The following is a 16,493-nucleotide window of genomic DNA, read 5'->3' as shown; positions in this document are numbered from 1 at the left end:
TCTCAGACCTTGAAAGTTACAGGTGTTTTAGGCTGAGCCTGTGGAGCAGGATTAGAGCTCTCGCTGGTTTTGGGTTAGTGACAGTTCAACAGGTGCCTGTGAAGTTGTTAAAATTAGATCTACTTTAATAATCTGCTTAAATTGGAACCCAAAGTAGGAACTCTTCCTGGGTTTAATGTTAAACTTAAATGTTTTCACTCAAAACCACAAAAACTAAAAAATCTGTGCTTAAAATTGTGCTTTTCCGAGATCATTTGGAGAAATTAAAAAAAAGCCAAAAAACAAAAACGAATATTTTCTGTGTTCTGTCTCATTCCCCATGACCAGGCCATATATATAAAATAAGAAGAAGCTGAGGCGTAAACAGGAACCAAAGAAGTTTGTGCTAAGTTCAAGCATTTTAGCCAGTTTAACTATGGCAGGTTGCACTCTGTTACCATTTACGTTTACCAGCTGAGGCACAGAAAAGATCACAGAGGGGAAACTGTCGGACCAACACAGGAAGTCTCAGATGCAGAAGTTTTACTGTGTCCAGGGCCCGCTGGGCAGCACCGGAAATGTGAAAAGACAAAACAGGTTTGAACACAAACCAGTCACTAGAAGGAGCATCGGCTACAGAACACAAAGTCTTAGACTGTTGGTGCTCCTCAGCACGCACTGTTTTATTTACAACTGCTGATGGTGTGTGGCTGGGCTCAGGCTGGGAAACCTCAGAATTAAGAGGCTGGGGAGTAAAACAGTCCAGCGGGGATACAATGCCAGTAATAGCGTGTAGGTGAGTCTGGGGTGGAATAACAGTCCTTTGTTCAGCTCAACAGCTGGAAAATCCATATTGGCTAACTCAGAGAAAACACTGCGAGCATTACCAGAGTCTGACGGCTCAGGAACACAAAGATCACTAGCGAGGACAACCGGTGAATAACTTGACACCGAGGTGTCACTCTGAATAATGTCTTTAGAGTTCAAACACACAGTAGCAGAGTTATCTGATTTAGGAGATACAGAGTCCACCGAAGGCGAAATAGTGTTACTCACAGTGGTCGATCTGTCATGAAGTTCACGATCAGAAAGCTCAAGCTGAGCGTGTGAAACACAGTCACTCTCTCCCACGGTTGCAGTCTGCTCAGCTGTACTGGAGCGACGGCGGCGTGAACGCCGTTTTCGGCCAATCTGACAATGTGTTATGTTTTGACAAACACCGGTTCAGGAAGCGCTCCTCTCCTGTTCAGGTGGATCAGTTTAGTGGACCCGGTTTGTATAAACTGCATTTTCCGGTTCTTTGAATTTAAATTGGTGTTCTGCTAAATGCAGTTTGTCACTCTGAAGATACTGTAGCTGCTGCTGAGGGATACCCTGCCCCAGCCAACATTTATATGTGGGGCCCATATGGTTTGGAAATGGGTTGAAAATGGGCCCCATATAGGATTGTCCGCGGGTTCCGTAATGGCCCCATGTTAAATGCCCATATAGGTGTTATATTGGTAAAGTCTGGGAACTAAATGGGCCCCAACTAGGCAAAGTACACAGGAACCCACCCGGGCCCCATCTTTCAAGTTCTTAGTGGGTACAACATGAGGAAAACACGAGCTAAAAAGTTGGAATGGCATTATCAGTGGGTTCTGTAGTTGCATCTTACTTCTAGTTTGAATTGGCAAATTTCTGGCACTGGGTGGGCCCCATGTAGCAAAACAGTCACAAAATCAATTTATCAGACAGCCAATACGGGTTCTGTGACACAAAGACACCAAATATATTAAAGCTGACCACAAACAAAAACTAGTTTGTAAATAAAACCATTTCAAAAATCACGAGGGTACACAAAACAACATTTTTCACATTTATTTTGTCCAACAACTGTGATTTTACGTAACTGTATTCCAAAGTGCGTAAACTTTTAAAAAACTAGAAATGTCAAACTACAGCAAAATTCCTTAGATATTTGGAACTGTAGCAACATGGGGAAAAAGTCAGATGGAAAACTCAAAAGCTTATCTAGAATCAGCAGGGTTTCATTTTTTGTTTTTTACAGAGCCGTAAGTCTATTTTGTACCCTTGCAGCCCTCATCCTTCTCTGCTTCTTGCAAGTTGACTTTTGATGTTAAATAATTCTTCTTCAGTGTCTCTGCAAATGAAGAAGAAAAATGGGCAAGCCAAGGTAAAGTTAATCTTAGCTTACTTAATTTGGTGATGATTTGCAAAGAACAATGTTTATTTCACTTTATTGCCTCAAAAAATGTATACAAATTGCATGATAACCAATCTCAAACGCTTTATTAAAAAAGTTTAGTTTTCTAAAGTTCAAATGTCTCAAGTGAAACTAACTTACCATACACAACATTAAAAAGACGCAAATCTCTGAACTTTTTTTTCCCTTGGCGGCCAAGCATGTTGTACTCCACAGCCAGCTCAGGTGATATGAGGAATTTCATCATCCTTCATGTGGCATCGTCTACACTTGTTCTCCCTGTATCTGCTACCATGGCAACCTGAGGGGAACATACAAAAAGGATAGATTAGATCCTGGCCTCTGGTTAGGATGCCTCCCTGGTGAGGTGTTTTGGGCATGTCCCACCAGGAAGAGACCCAGAACACCCAGGACATGCTGGAGGGACTATGTTTTTCAGCTGGCCTGGGAATGCCTTGGGATTCCCCCGGAGGAGCTGGACCAAGTGCCTGGAGAGAGCGAACTCTGGGCCTCTCTTCTTAGCACCGGATTGGGTCGCGGGGGGCAGCAGCCTAAGCTTAAGATAATGGACCACGCATGGAGGATAAATAGACGCTTTACGTATTACTTAATGTTTACTGTGTGGTGATAAAAATATGGTAGTAAACAAAAGCTAAACTAAAAAAAATAATTGCGGGTCCTCAACCCTTTATCCCCAATAATGTTACACAGGATAACCGGAATTATATATTGTTTTAGCTGTAAAAGTGTCATAAAATCAGCTGTGAGTGTGTGTGCTTTTGTCCCTTTTTTCAGTATTACTACTACTTTTTTTTCTCTACTGTATACTATATGAGTGTAATCAAGGATTAATGACAGAAAAAAAAAAGAAATTGAAATTTTGCTGTTTTTACTGAAAAAGCCAATCAAAATGTACATGAATAAAATATTTAAATTAGTCAATTCGAATTGATAACTCTAAAACACTGAACAAAATCAAGTATTTGACCCTGTGGTTTATTTTCGGACATCTCTTTTCTTCTAAAAGGCGTGTTGGGCCCCTGGTAGAGCTCAGGTTTGACGAGACAGGTTTGGAAAAGCCTGTCGCTGGCGACTTTTTGGGGGCTAAAGCCTATTAAAATAAATAGGAATTGGCCAAAATTTGTATAAACTATCATAGCGGAACAAAAGTAAAAAAAATCTTTATCTGTTATCAGAATCAAATATTTGATTAGAATAAAACATTTTACTTTCAGGAAGATTTCTCGTTACATCTGTCATAAAAGTAACAACATCTCAGAAAAGAAACATGATAGCAACAGAAAAATATGATAGCAGTGTGATGTGATGGTCCCTGGCCAGATTTTTACACATATTATAAGCCCTGTGACACAAAAACCACTGAACTCGGACACGCACAGACTGTTTTCCTTCGTGGTAATGAAGGAAAATGCTGGTCTGGTATGTAAAAGGGAATTTATTCTTCCAGGACCTGAAGCTCGTGAAGCAGCCCTCCAACAGCCAAACCTATCTGTCCTCTGATTGTCTTGATGCATGCTCAATCATCCAGGTAAGTAAATCTGCAAAAGTTGATTCTGTTCATCTGGACGTAGCGTTTTCAGCATTTTCTCCCACTGAAAACACTACGTCCAGATGAACAGAATCAACTTTTGGAGATGTTCTCTGATTGCATTGTTTAATTGGTGATTGACATGAAATTGACCAATCAGCTGAAAGGAAGAAAAATAGGGTCAAAATTTGTAAGTATAAATCCACACACAGCCAGGAAAGCCGAGCGCAGAGTTGTTTGTAGCACCAATTCAGCAAGAGTGGAGCCAGATGGATTTTTCATCCGTCCACACTGTAAAGTCTATAGACCAGCAAGCGATAAATTAACAGTGTTGTTGGTATTTTCTATAACAGTTGTATGCAATAGGAATTGCTGTTTATAGTCCTCCTGTATATCTGCATGTTGCCTCCCAATTAAAACCTGTGATAATGGAGATTCAAATTCATGTCATACCTATAACAACAGTTATCAAGTATCCGGATCGACCTTTACTGATGTGCTTAAAGGAAAATTGTTATTTCCATGTATTTTCCTGTTCTGCCTTCAATTTTGAGGAGTTCCCCCCACATTTCTAGTTGTGACAGTGCACTACAACAAAAAGATCTGCTGTGATTTACATTTGTTGAATGAGCAATTTTGTAAAATAGTCTATTTTTGTATTCACAGTTACAACTCTGTCCTGTACGGCATGGACTGATTGCATGCTAAAAAGTTGTTGCTTAAAAATAAAACAATACATTTCTAATTAATAACATCAGCAGAAAGCCTTGTTATTAATTAGATGTACAATTTCTATAGAATAGGAAACAACTCAGTTCATTTTTGATCATATCAATACCAGCATATTACACAACTAGTGATGGGATTTCCGGCTCTTTTTAGAGAACTGGCTCTTTCGGCTCGGCTCACTAAAAAAACCCAGCTCTTTCGGAGAAACTCCAAAGCACGTACAAACTCCAAAACCCATTTCTAGCGTTAACTGAACTTCCAAAACAGAGCTACCTAGATCACTTAAATTACACAATTGAAAGCATATGTGTATTGCTTGTGTATTCACACACAAGCACTCATATAGATTCAAATAATTCCAAAGAAATGTTCATTTACCTGTTACTACCACACACCAAATCCGGTCGTTGGTACTTCCTGGCTTGTGTAGCCACTAGGTAACAAAAGCTCAACACTGCGCCGAGCATTCTGGAGCACTTCTGTTGTGTTTTGTACGTGTTTTGGAGTTTGTACGTGTTTTGGAGTTTTTACGTGTTTTGGGGTTTGTGCGTGCTTTGTCTCTAGGGGCCACCGTAAATATACTTTTATTTATTCACTCCATATAAAATGTAATAAATAAATCATATAATACAAAAACCAACTAGTCACAGTTCAACTTTTAACTATTTATAATTTCAGCTTTTTGCTTTTAAACAAATTTAAAGTGAAACAACACAAAACACTGCAAACCACAACACAATTAAATATAAATTAAAATATGAAAACAAAAAGAAGATGCATATTCTCTGTCATATGGGCCTGCATGAATAAACTTTCTGAATCCTTTATCATCTGCAACTGAAAATAGTTGTGGATGATTACTATACCTTTGTAATGTGACGTTGTTGTCCCTGGCTCTCTTTCTCTCTCTCCCTCCCGCTCTGTTCCTGTGCTGGTGTAACTACCACCCCTCCCCCCTCTGCCCAGCGCAAAGCACAAGGCTCGAGTGCGGAGTGAAGTGAAAAAAAAGAGCGAGAGAGAGGGTGAGAGAAAGAGAAAAAAACCCACGGCTTGCGTCGTTCACGTCAAAGATTCGGCTCTAATTTCGTTCGCGACCGACACATCACTATTCTGAAGCAGTGTGTTGATCTTTTTGGCACACGCACCGGAGCGTCAGCTTCAAGCGGACCATCACTACCTCTCACGTCTAAAGGTAAGTGCCAAGGTAACTTTGAACTGAGTTCAGTCAATCTTGAGTTTTTCGAAGTTTTCTGAGTGAGGTTTTCTGTTGCTCTCTGTGAGAGAAGACCGTTAAAGGCGAGGCTCTCCAGAGTGTAGCGAAACAGGAAACCACAGCCGAGTGTGTGTAAGTGTGCAAACGAATAGATTAGAAGTGCAAGTGAGCCACGAGTAGAGAAAGGTCAAGTTTCGTGAGTTGTTTTTCCATCACGCGCTCAACACTCTACACACTCAAGCATCAGTATTGTACAATTCTGGGCGTCACGTGAGGTGCAAGTGTTACCATATAACGGGAATCTCCATTGTTCTGTAGCAGTGGTTCTCAAACGTTTCACAATGAGTTTCACCCTTACAAGCGACATCAAAGCACAGTAGTAAAGGCAGAAGCGGGTTTTGATACGGGAGACACGTGCGGTTGCCCGGAGCGGCATCGTGGTGGGGGGCGGCGAAAAAAAAAAAAAAAAATTGCTCGTATTCATGCTGCCCCGACATCATGCCAGCGCACATTGGGAATGTTGTAGGCACCGATCGGTTTTCTATCGTCCATTTGCTGGGAGTAAGGGCGCCCTCCGTTTGCGAGGTGCGCCTGCTCGCTGCTGAAGTCAAAGTAAACTTTATTGTCATCTCCGCTACATACAGTCCAGTATATAGAGAGACGAGACGACGAGGCTCCAGTTACAGCAGTGCAAGTAAACAAACAATAAATATAAGAAGAGTGAGAAAATAAATATTCATTTTAGGACCAGGGGTAAAGGGATCAATAACAATTTACAACTTGTAATTCACAGTTTGATGATTTAAAGTCTCACACACAAACCCTGGAAAGGGGAGGGGGACATGCTGCTTCCAAATAGAGCACATTTCATTCATAATGTTGTAAATCCAAGGCCATTATGTATTCATGATCTGAATACTGGGTTGTGTGAAATCCCAGAAATAAACCTTAGACAAAGTAAATCTGTGAACCAAGGTGTAGGTCTGTTAGATTATGTTGTGGTGATCCTCGGGTTGGGGGATTTGTGTTCATACTGGAGTGCAAAATTAAAACCAATGGAAGGTGGACAAGAAAAGTTCAAAACCATCAGGTGCTCAGTTTAGAAAACAGAGAAAAGAAGAGGAGGAGAAACGAGCAAAAGATGCAGGTAAGCAGATGTGTCATTGGATAATGGCAGGTCATCCTGAAACAATCAGACTAAACTGCAAACAATACATTATGTTACAGATTTTAATATGAATTAGTCCTTGTTAATCATTGATTTGTCCTGTTCTCATTGTATGACGAATTATGATGGCTGTTTGGTAGCTGTTTGCATACTCTCTCTCTCTCGCTCTCTCTCTCTCTCTCTCTCGCTCTCTCTCTCTCTCTCTCTCTCTTCATGTGTGTGTGTGTGTTTCTCTGGTGAATTTCGACAACAGTTTTATGTTAATGCACAATCCTTAATATGTTTTATGTGTGTGTGTGGAAAGTTCCACAATACATGTGGAACTTTCTATATTTTGTCTGTTTTTGTGTCTTTGCAAATAAACCTTTAAAATGAATTAAATTTTATTATGTATTTATTTTTGGGCTACATCAGTAAGAAATGCCAAATTATATACACAAAGTTATAGAAATCACCACTCCCGTTATTCATGATGATTTCAATAACATCACATAATAACATGTAACATCACATTTTGTAAGCATAGTCTGCCTGTGTCTTTTCTTTGGAAATGAACATTTTCAGCCAATATAGGTAATACATCAACATGGCTGCCATGGCTAAGTTAGGAATATTTATAAGGTAATTTCCAAAACTTGCATATGATCTGCAATTTGTAGCAGATCTACTGACTGTCACAGAGCAGCTGGAGCAGTCTCAAATGGAGGTCAGTCCACTGCTGCCACCTGTGGCCAAGTGCCAGAGCCTACTACTAGATTAACTCGTGACACATCTGCACCTGTTTCTATGACCACATTGAGTGGAGTCTGAGTGGCTGCTGTCATGTAGTTAATATCCTTAGTATCCTTATTTTCTTATTATATATTTTTTATGTACTTTAAGGTTTGTAAAGCAAGGCCACCACTTGACTCACAAACTAAGTGCTCACCCAGACTGAAAACAGGAAGTGTAGAGCTGTACAGCATATTAATAGATACAGGAAGCCAGACAGAAAAGAGGAACTTTGCCATATAAGCAATGTTTGTATCAAAACTGTGACGTGTAAAGTACCAAAATAATAATTATATGAGACACAGTTTATGATTCTAATGTTAGAGATCCTGCAACCGGCGTTTGGGCTGTGCAGGGGTCTCTCTCTTCCGGAAGATGATTGAATAAAAAGAAATATAAATGTTTTAACACACTATGAGTCGGTTTTCTCTGTTCTATCATGGGGACAAAAGAATCGGGGTTAATACTGCACTTACACTGGTGCATTCAAATCCACCCACAAACACATTGAAAGATGCAATGCCAGCAATGTGGATTGTCAAGACTCAAACCAATCATTAAGCAAAGACAGCAGGGATCACTTGTTTCTGTTTATTATACAGCCAGATTTACTTGTGACACACATGTGCAGCTGGCTTTATCACCTATTTTGAATTTGTTTCAAGCACAATACATTTGTAACTTTCAGTGTTTTCCGGTCTTCCAAAAGAAGAAAAAACCTTCAACTACATGACATGCAATTGTGTATTTGTTTTCACCTTATCATACACTTGAAGTTTTACAAATCACCACTCCTTCTGTTAATATCATTTCAGTCTCAGACAATCTAGCTTTTCTTACAGAGATTGGATGCACCTTCTGCGGATGGCGGTACCACACAGTGTGCGTGGACTTCCCCTGTACAGAAGGCAACTACAAATGTTGTGAATGCTAAATAAACAGAAACAAATGATCCCTGTTGTCTTTGCTTAATGATTGGTTTTAGTCTTGACCATCCACATTACTGGCATTGCATCTTTCAATGCTAGCAATGCCAGGTATCAGTGCTCAAACCTTTTGTGTTTGTTTCCAATAAGTTGCCCACCTCGGGAAACAAAAATGTGTTCCTTGTCTTGTCAGATGAACATATGAGACACTTTGACTCTTCAGTGCAGTGTGGAGCCTAACAAAGATCTGTTTTGTGTCCCAGCTGATCAGCAGGAGGAGAAGAGTCTGACGGAGCAGCAGAGGAACATTTTCAGCTACTTGGACTCAGCTCAGCCACTGCAGAGAAAACAATGAGCTCAACACAGAAGGTGACAGAGCAGGGCGATATAAATATTTATCACGATATACATTTGAAAATTTGTGTTAACGATGTAGCTGACGATATAATTGACACTAGACAAAATACTTTACAACTCCACAAAAAACACAGTAATAACGACGGCCTGCTAGCATGCTCTACCACAAATAGTGCTTTGTTGTGTATCTGACGGACGAATGCTAAACCAGTTCCACACCACTGACGTTGCTGCATTTTTACAAACCAATTCTGGTTCATCCGTTTCATTCAACAATCCGCTTTCACCCTTCTCATTCTCCGTCGCCGCCATGTTTTTTCCTCCATGTGATTGTATTTGACAGAAGACGAGCAACTTCTGTTGTGGAAGCTAATGGGGTTCCTTATGAATAAACAAATACACAAACATAGGATTTATTATCACTGAATAGTTATGTATAAATCTATACAAATTATAGAAATATGTAATAGGAAACAACAATATAATATAAATTATAAAATAATATAAAAGTGTGTGTGTGTGTACATCAGTGTTGGGACTAACGCGTTATTAAGTAACGCGTTACAGTAACTACATTATTATTGTGGTAACGAGCACGGTAACTAGTTATTATGCCAAAACCATGAACGTGTTATTCGTTACTGGGATTTAGATAGGCTCGTTATTCTTTACTTCGTGTGGTGGCATCGCAGAGCTTCCACAGATTCAGTAACACTAGCAAGTGGTGGAGGTCAGCAGGTGGATGAGGGAAAGGGGAGGCAAGAGGAGAGACCCGAAGCGGCCCCCGGTCCGAGTGTCAGGTGAACTGAACTTCAGGTAAGAAGTTATGACGTGCAGTTTATCCGGGTCAGATATAAACCAAGTTTAGTTGGAGTTTATTTTCGTTATGCTGACTTTTTCATGCTGTGTAGTAGCGAGCATGACCGATTTTTTTTCCCAGCCCAGCCCTGTATGCAGCTCATCTGCAGTCTGGTGTTACCTACATCTTCCTATTCAGAAGGCAGAATTTCCGAGTTCTGAGTACAATCAAAGCACCACGACTGCAGTTTTTGTGTTGGATGTAAAAAGCGCACATGACGCTGTGACGTAGGCTAGAATCATGGCGGCGGTCAACGACGGTCCAGGCGTGGGATTTCTCTCGTAGAAATATGCATCTTTTCCTTTCTATTGGTAGGTGGCACAGTGCACTTGTGGCAAGTAAGCAAGCTAGAAGACTGGAACTCTCGCTGGGTATCCAGTTACGGAATCAACGCATTAACAAGAGAAGTCTGAGTAAAACCAAAGTTACTTTCGCTAGTAACTAGTTACTTTGAAAGTAATGAGTAACTTTAACTGAGTTACTTTTGATAGAAGTAACTAGTAATGTAACTAAGTTACTAATTTAAAGTAACTTACCCAACACTGGTGTACATACAATCAGGAGGGATGGGCATGATTTTAGTGTTTGAACAGTCATGAATTATTTTTAGCACCAGGTTGGATGTAATGTGTTACTATTACCAGCAGGTGGGGATAAGAGACCTTTAAGGTGTTTGGTGCCACACTCCACCTTCAGGTTTAAAGCTAGTGTTAATGGAGGGAGTTTGAAGGTTGAGGTTGTTCCACGACTGCATTTCACTCACTGCCTCTGTTTGTATCTCTGTCACTGCAGGACCAACATGGACCAAGAAGTCAGCGCTCTCAGGAGGCCGACAAACCTCACAGAAGAAAGAGAGAGAAAACATACAGCTGTGATCAGTGTGGCAGAGCTTTTACTCACAGTAGCAGCTTACAGAGTCATCTAGTTACCCACTCTGGAATTAAGGCATACAGCTGTGACTTGTGTGGAAAGTCTTTTTCCACGAAGGGTCACCTAAAACTACACCAACTCATCCACAGTGGAGTTAAAGCGTACAGCTGTGACGAGTGTGGCAGAGCTTTTACTCGCAGTAGCCACTTACAGAGTCATCTAGTTACCCACTCTGGAACTAAGGCATACAGCTGTGACGAGTGTGGAAAGTCTTTTTCCAGGAAGGATCACCTAAAACAACACCAACTCATCCACAGTGGGGTTAAAGCGTACAGCTGTGATCAGTGTGGCAGAGCTTTTACTCACAGTAGCAGCTTACAGAGGCATCTAGTTAACCACTCTGGAATTAAGGCATACAGCTGTGACGAGTGTGGCAAGGAGTTTACTGAGAAGGCTAACCTAAAACTTCATCAGGTCATCCACACTGGAGAGAGACCGTTCAGCTGTGACTTGTGTGGAAAGTCTTTTTCCAGGAAGGAGTCCCTAAAAAAACACCAACTCATCCACAGTGGAGTTAAAGCGTACAGCTGTGATCAGTGTGGCAGAGCTTTTACTCGCAGTAGCAGCTTAAAGAATCATTTACTTACCCACTCTGGAATTAAGGCATACAGCTGTGACGAGTGTGGGAAGGATTTTGCTATGAAGGCTAAACTAAAACTTCATCAGGTCATCCACACTGGAGAGAGACCGTTCAGCTGTGACTTGTGTGGAAAGTCTTTTTCCAGGAAGGGTTACCTAAAACAACACCAACTCATCCACAGTGGAGTTAAAGCGTACAGCTGTGATCAGTGTGGCAGAGTTTTTACTCACAGTAGCAACTTAAAGACTCATTTACTTATCCACTCTGGAATTAAGGCATACAGCTGTGACGAGTGTGGCAAGGAGTTTACTGAGAAGGCTAAACTAAAACTTCATCAGGTCATCCACACTGGAGAGAGACCGTTCAGCTGTGACTTGTGTGGAAAGTCTTTTTCCAGGAAGGATTCCCTAAAACAACACCAACTCATCCACAGTGGAGTTAAAGCGTACAGCTGTGATCAGTGTGGCAGAGCTTTTACTCACAGTAGCAGCTTAAAGAATCATTTACTTACCCACTCTGGAATTAAGGCATACAGCTGTGATGAGTGTGGGAAGGATTTTGCTATGAAGGCTAAACTAAAACTTCATCAGGTCATCCACACTGGAAAGAGACCGTTCAGCTGTGACTTGTGTGGAAAGTCTTTTTCCAGGAAGTATCACCTACAACAACACCAACTCATCCACAGTGGAGTTAAAGCGTACAGCTGTGATCAGTGTGGCAAAGCTTTTACTCACAGTAGCAGCTTAAAGAATCATTTACTTACCCACTCTGGAATTAAGGCATACAGCTGTGACGAGTGTGGGAAGGAGTTTACTGAGAAGGCTAAACTAAAACAGCATCAGATCATCCACACTGGAGAGAGACCGTTCAGCTGTGACTTGTGTGGAAAGTCTTTTTCCTTGAAGATTTCCCTAAAACGACACCAACTCATCCACAGTGGAGTTAAAGCATACAGCTGTGATCAGTGTGGCAGAGCTTTTACTCAAAGGGGTCACTTACAGAGTCATCTAGTTACCCACTCTGGAATTAAGGCATACAGCTGTGACATCTGTGGAAAAACTTTCAGCCAGAGAGGGCACCGAAATACACACCTACGCATTCACACCAGACATGATGTGTACTGCTGTGAACAATGTAGCAAAGAGTTTACAACAGACGAAAAGTTACAACGACACATGTTTACCCACACTGAGGGACGACCTTATAAATGTGACCTGTGTGAGAAGACTTTTAAATCTCCACATTACCTGAGACGACACCAACAGATCCACACCAGAAAGAGACTCTACAAGTGCAGTTACTGTGAGGTATGTATTTATATTGTTATCATTTTAGCCTGACTGTTTGGAACAACTCTGCTCATTATACTGTGTTAGCATGTTAGCAATTCTACTGCATGGAAAAGCAGCTCTGAGTGATAATTCAGATTTTCATTTCAGTTATAATTTTATTATTACTGTAGTGTTATGGTGGTAGTATTGCAGTTATTGTAGCCCAGTAAACTGAGTGTGTTAACTGAAACAGTAAAATGTGATTGGACGTCTGCAGAGATGCTCTTTATTTCAGGCGACGTTCAGGATAAAAGTGTTGAAGGACTGACTTACACTGTCTTTGTGTCTTTGTTTAGAAGCAGAGCGACACAGAAGGATCCAGTTCTCAACCCTGTCATCACTGTGGTGGTGGGAAAGACTTTCGTTGTGACCTCTGTGGAAAAACTTTCAGTTGCCAAGCTGACCTAAAAACACATCAACACAGACACACTGGAGACAAACTGAAATACTGCAAAGAATGTGGGAGAAGCTTCACCACATCACGTGACTTAAAACGACATGAACTGATTCACAGTGGGGTTAAACAGCACCTCTGTGATCAGTGTGGGTCATCCTTCACCACTGCAGGTGACCTTAAAACACACAAACGAGTCCACACAGGAGAGAAACCACACAAGCACACACAACCACACAAACATCAGCGTGATCACTCAGGGCTGAAATCTCTCCCGTCACTGGATCACAGTGAATCTGAAGAGACAGAAAGATCCTCTGGTTTCAGAGTCAGACTCAAAAAGCTTGAGATCAGGCTCCACAGAGTTCAGATAGAATCATTTAAACTTGTGTTGAACTGAACTGGTTGCTGGGCTGAACTTCTACATAATACAGATGCACATGGGATCTTATTTTCTGTCGTTTTACTGAGTCAGTTTTGTCCTTTTTTCTCTCTCCTGGTTTTGCTCGTCTGTAAATAATTGAAACTCATGTTTAACCTTTAAAACTCTGACATGCTTTAGCACACAAGGCTTCATCGGGGAGTTCACTCATGATTGGACCATGAGAATAAAGGTTTTTAGTTCTTTCAAAGAGAGTCTTGGAGGTGTTTGATGTTTTTGTTTTTTCTGAAACCACCTGAAAGAAAAACTATTTTTCTTGCTTTATGTAGTGTGGAAGTTGTTAATGTTTCTTTCATCTGTGATGTTCTTGAATGAGTTCACATGAAGCTGGAACAAATAAACTGTCCTTTTAGCTTTAGCTCCTAATTTATTCATTATTTATGGATGTAGCACAGCAGCAGTTTCTTGATTAACACATGGAGGGCCCGGGATCTGATGGTAAATAATGTTTTGTGTCCTTGTACACATCATACAGCTCAGCTGTTCCACAGATGTCAGGTTTACACAGTGGGATGGTTTGTAAGAACGCAGCTCTCCTGTGGATAAATCCTTACTCTTAGCCTCAGGACCTCACACAGTCCCAGCAGGTTCGGTCAGAAGATTTATCCCTTATACCAAAACGTCACAGAGTCTCCTTTGCTGTGCTGTTTCCACAAAGAAACGTAAACTGAAGACCTGCACTTACAATGTTTTAGTTAGTTTAGCAGATTCAGTGTCTCCATGATCGAATCTGCTGTTTTTGTCCTGCTGTTGGTAGCAAGCTGGTTAATGCTGAAATGAACTGGCTGCATGCGTCTCTGAATGTAAATTGGTGCACTATTAATAGATCACTCTGGAACGGTGTCATCACCCTAATTTGCCCACTTAGTAAATCTCACTCATGGCCAAGAAATTGAAATAAATCTTGTTTCCCTGCTGGATAGTGATCCACTGTAACTCTGCTCCTCCTTCCTGTTTAGGATTTCTGTGACTGAAGTAAAATTCCCTCCATCCATCACTTATCCCAGCTAACCCAAAGTGAAATAAAGTTTTGCCCATCTTAAAAAAGCATTACAATAATGGGCATCACCAATGCAAACTGAATAATACAGAAGATGAAAGAATAGACTTTGATCAGTTAATAAAGCTCATGATGTTGATTCATTGTGGCTGCTACACAGATACTTCTGGATCACTTCTCTCAGTTAGGAACCTTCCTCACCAAAACTGACTGTTGGACCACACCTCTGGTTTCATGAGAAATTGTTTCAGCCACGATTTCTCTTCCTGTATTTCAGAGTAAAGACTGAAGTCACAAATGGAAACATGTTTAAAAAACACAATGTGAGAGAGACGTTGAGGTCCTTAGAAGTTACCCTGGGTTTTTCTGTCACCCTGCTAGATGTTACACACCTTGTTATTGGACTGATTTCTACTGCTGGACTACTCCTGGGGAGAGTAACAATACTCTTACTGATTAGTTACCTTTCACACCTTTGGGGGTATTTATTTTTGTGCTTGCAGCGCTGTGAGCCAGAACAGTGAGAGAAAAATCTGCAACAGCAACGAGCCGAATGCTTAAGTGAATCCCAGCAGCTGCACATGTGCTACGCTGATTTAGAGGATATCTTTGCTCTGGATTTATATTTATACTTTTTCATTTCTATATGATTCTTCTTGCATCTAAACAAAGATGATTCAATTTGCTAAATTTTGATGGCTCTTCGTGCTCGGGTGTAAATGAGACGTAATATTTGCTCTTGGTTTGGTTCTCCTGTACAGAACCTTGCAGTACAACAGAAACCTAAAAACATTATTTGTAGTTGTTATTCTTAGTTGTTCTGCTGCCTAAATACCACAGGGTCTAATTATGAAGTTACTGAGCTGCACATACTTTACGACCTGCTTAAGTTCGAGGTCACAGCGTCTGTAGAGCAGCTGGAACATAATGAAGTCTACAAGGTTAAAGTTTTCTCTTCGCTTGTTGTTCTTCCTGCTGCTTGTTTTGATGGATCTGAGAGTTTTTCTTTTTAACTTTTATTGTTATTATAATTATCATTATTATTTTATTCTCTAGAAGCTTTAAAATAGTGTTTGTGTTTTGAAAAAAGTGATTTTTGAATTGAACAGAAACATATCTGCTTCTGAAAATCGCCCAACGGCACAGAGACAAACTCAAAGGATGCAACCTGTAACTTTGTCTTCCTTCATGTCAGTACCATCATCGAGTATTTATATAAAATGCATATAGCAACAGTAACACTTTAGTTTGGATTTTATGATTTTAAAGACAAAAGTGACCGCATAGTTGCAACATTAAAGTGAATTATTAATTAATTAGCATTAAGTATATTTGTTGCTTAAGATTTTGCACTATAACTTAAGTAGGATTATAACTTTTAAGGAAGGAAAGATTTCAGATATTTAGTTCACTGTTTCAGTTATTTTATATGAAATGAGATAATCAGACTAAAATTTACATTTGTCAAATATGATGCTCTAAATCAAGTAAAAGTTTGAAAAATATTTTTTTAAAAATCCTTTTTGAAAATAAATGATGTAGTTTTAAATCTCACAACAAATCTTCACAAAATGTAACTAATAATTAAAACCAGTTTTTAAAAAAATAAAATGATTTAAAAATCAAATGTTTTTGAATCATGCTTAACCAAATGCCAGGCTGGAGAGCTGAACCTAAAGTATACGTATAAAAATTTCAACATTTGAGCAGATTTCCAGTTTTAATGTTTTTATCACATATAAATGTCACAGTAGTGGGTCCTGGCCCAATGCTTTGTGTTTTTGGTTTAATATTCTTTGACTATTGTTGTTCTTGGTTTTTGTTATTCTTATTTATCACGCTCTCAGTAATCTTAGTTCTCCCTCCCTCAGTGTTCATCTTAGCCTGTGTTTAGTTTCTGTTCCCGTGTCCCACGTTTCATCGTTTCATGTCTAGTCAACCCTCAATTCAATTCAATTCAATTCAATTCAATTCAATTCAATTCAATTTTCCAAGTTTGTAATTTCATTCGCTAAAGAACTCAGGTGTACAAGATGGAAAACAAATTTATTCTGACAAA

The 16,493-nt window shown here is 40.1% G+C and overlaps 1 protein-coding gene and 1 long non-coding RNA gene across 4 annotated transcripts; one reads left to right on the top strand and one right to left on the bottom strand.

Annotated features, from left to right (window-relative positions):
- Positions 1-1,799: 1,799 nt before the first annotated feature.
- Positions 1,800-5,423, bottom strand: LOC134624584 (uncharacterized). The gene is made up of 3 exons (XR_010093589.1): positions 5,330-5,423; positions 2,327-2,486; positions 1,800-2,122 (listed from the first exon to the last, which is right to left on the bottom strand). It is a non-coding gene; the product is annotated as an uncharacterized LOC134624584 (long non-coding RNA).
- Positions 5,424-5,514: 91 nt separating this feature from the next.
- Positions 5,515-13,792, top strand: LOC134624574 (oocyte zinc finger protein XlCOF6-like). 3 transcript variants are annotated; one of them, XM_063469577.1, is made up of 4 exons: positions 5,515-5,655; positions 8,805-8,910; positions 10,550-12,574; positions 12,898-13,792. In XM_063469577.1, the coding sequence occupies exons 2-4, from the start codon at positions 8,893-8,895 to the stop codon at positions 13,390-13,392; spliced, it is 2,538 nt and encodes an 845-aa protein (XP_063325647.1). In that variant the 5' UTR covers positions 5,515-5,655; positions 8,805-8,892; the 3' UTR covers positions 13,393-13,792. The 3 variants fall into 3 exon arrangements, with proteins under 3 accessions (XP_063325647.1, XP_063325646.1, XP_063325645.1); XM_063469576.1 differs by having other exon boundaries at positions 5,524-5,655; positions 8,813-8,910; positions 12,895-13,792; XM_063469575.1 differs by having other exon boundaries at positions 5,524-5,655; positions 12,895-13,792.
- Positions 13,793-16,493: the final 2,701 nt, after the last annotated feature.

This window comes from Pelmatolapia mariae, linkage group LG3_W, assembly GCF_036321145.2.
Source record: "Pelmatolapia mariae isolate MD_Pm_ZW linkage group LG3_W, Pm_UMD_F_2, whole genome shotgun sequence".
Taxonomy (NCBI): domain Eukaryota; kingdom Metazoa; phylum Chordata; class Actinopteri; order Cichliformes; family Cichlidae; genus Pelmatolapia; species Pelmatolapia mariae.
This window is presented reverse-complemented; position numbering and strand designations above follow the sequence as displayed.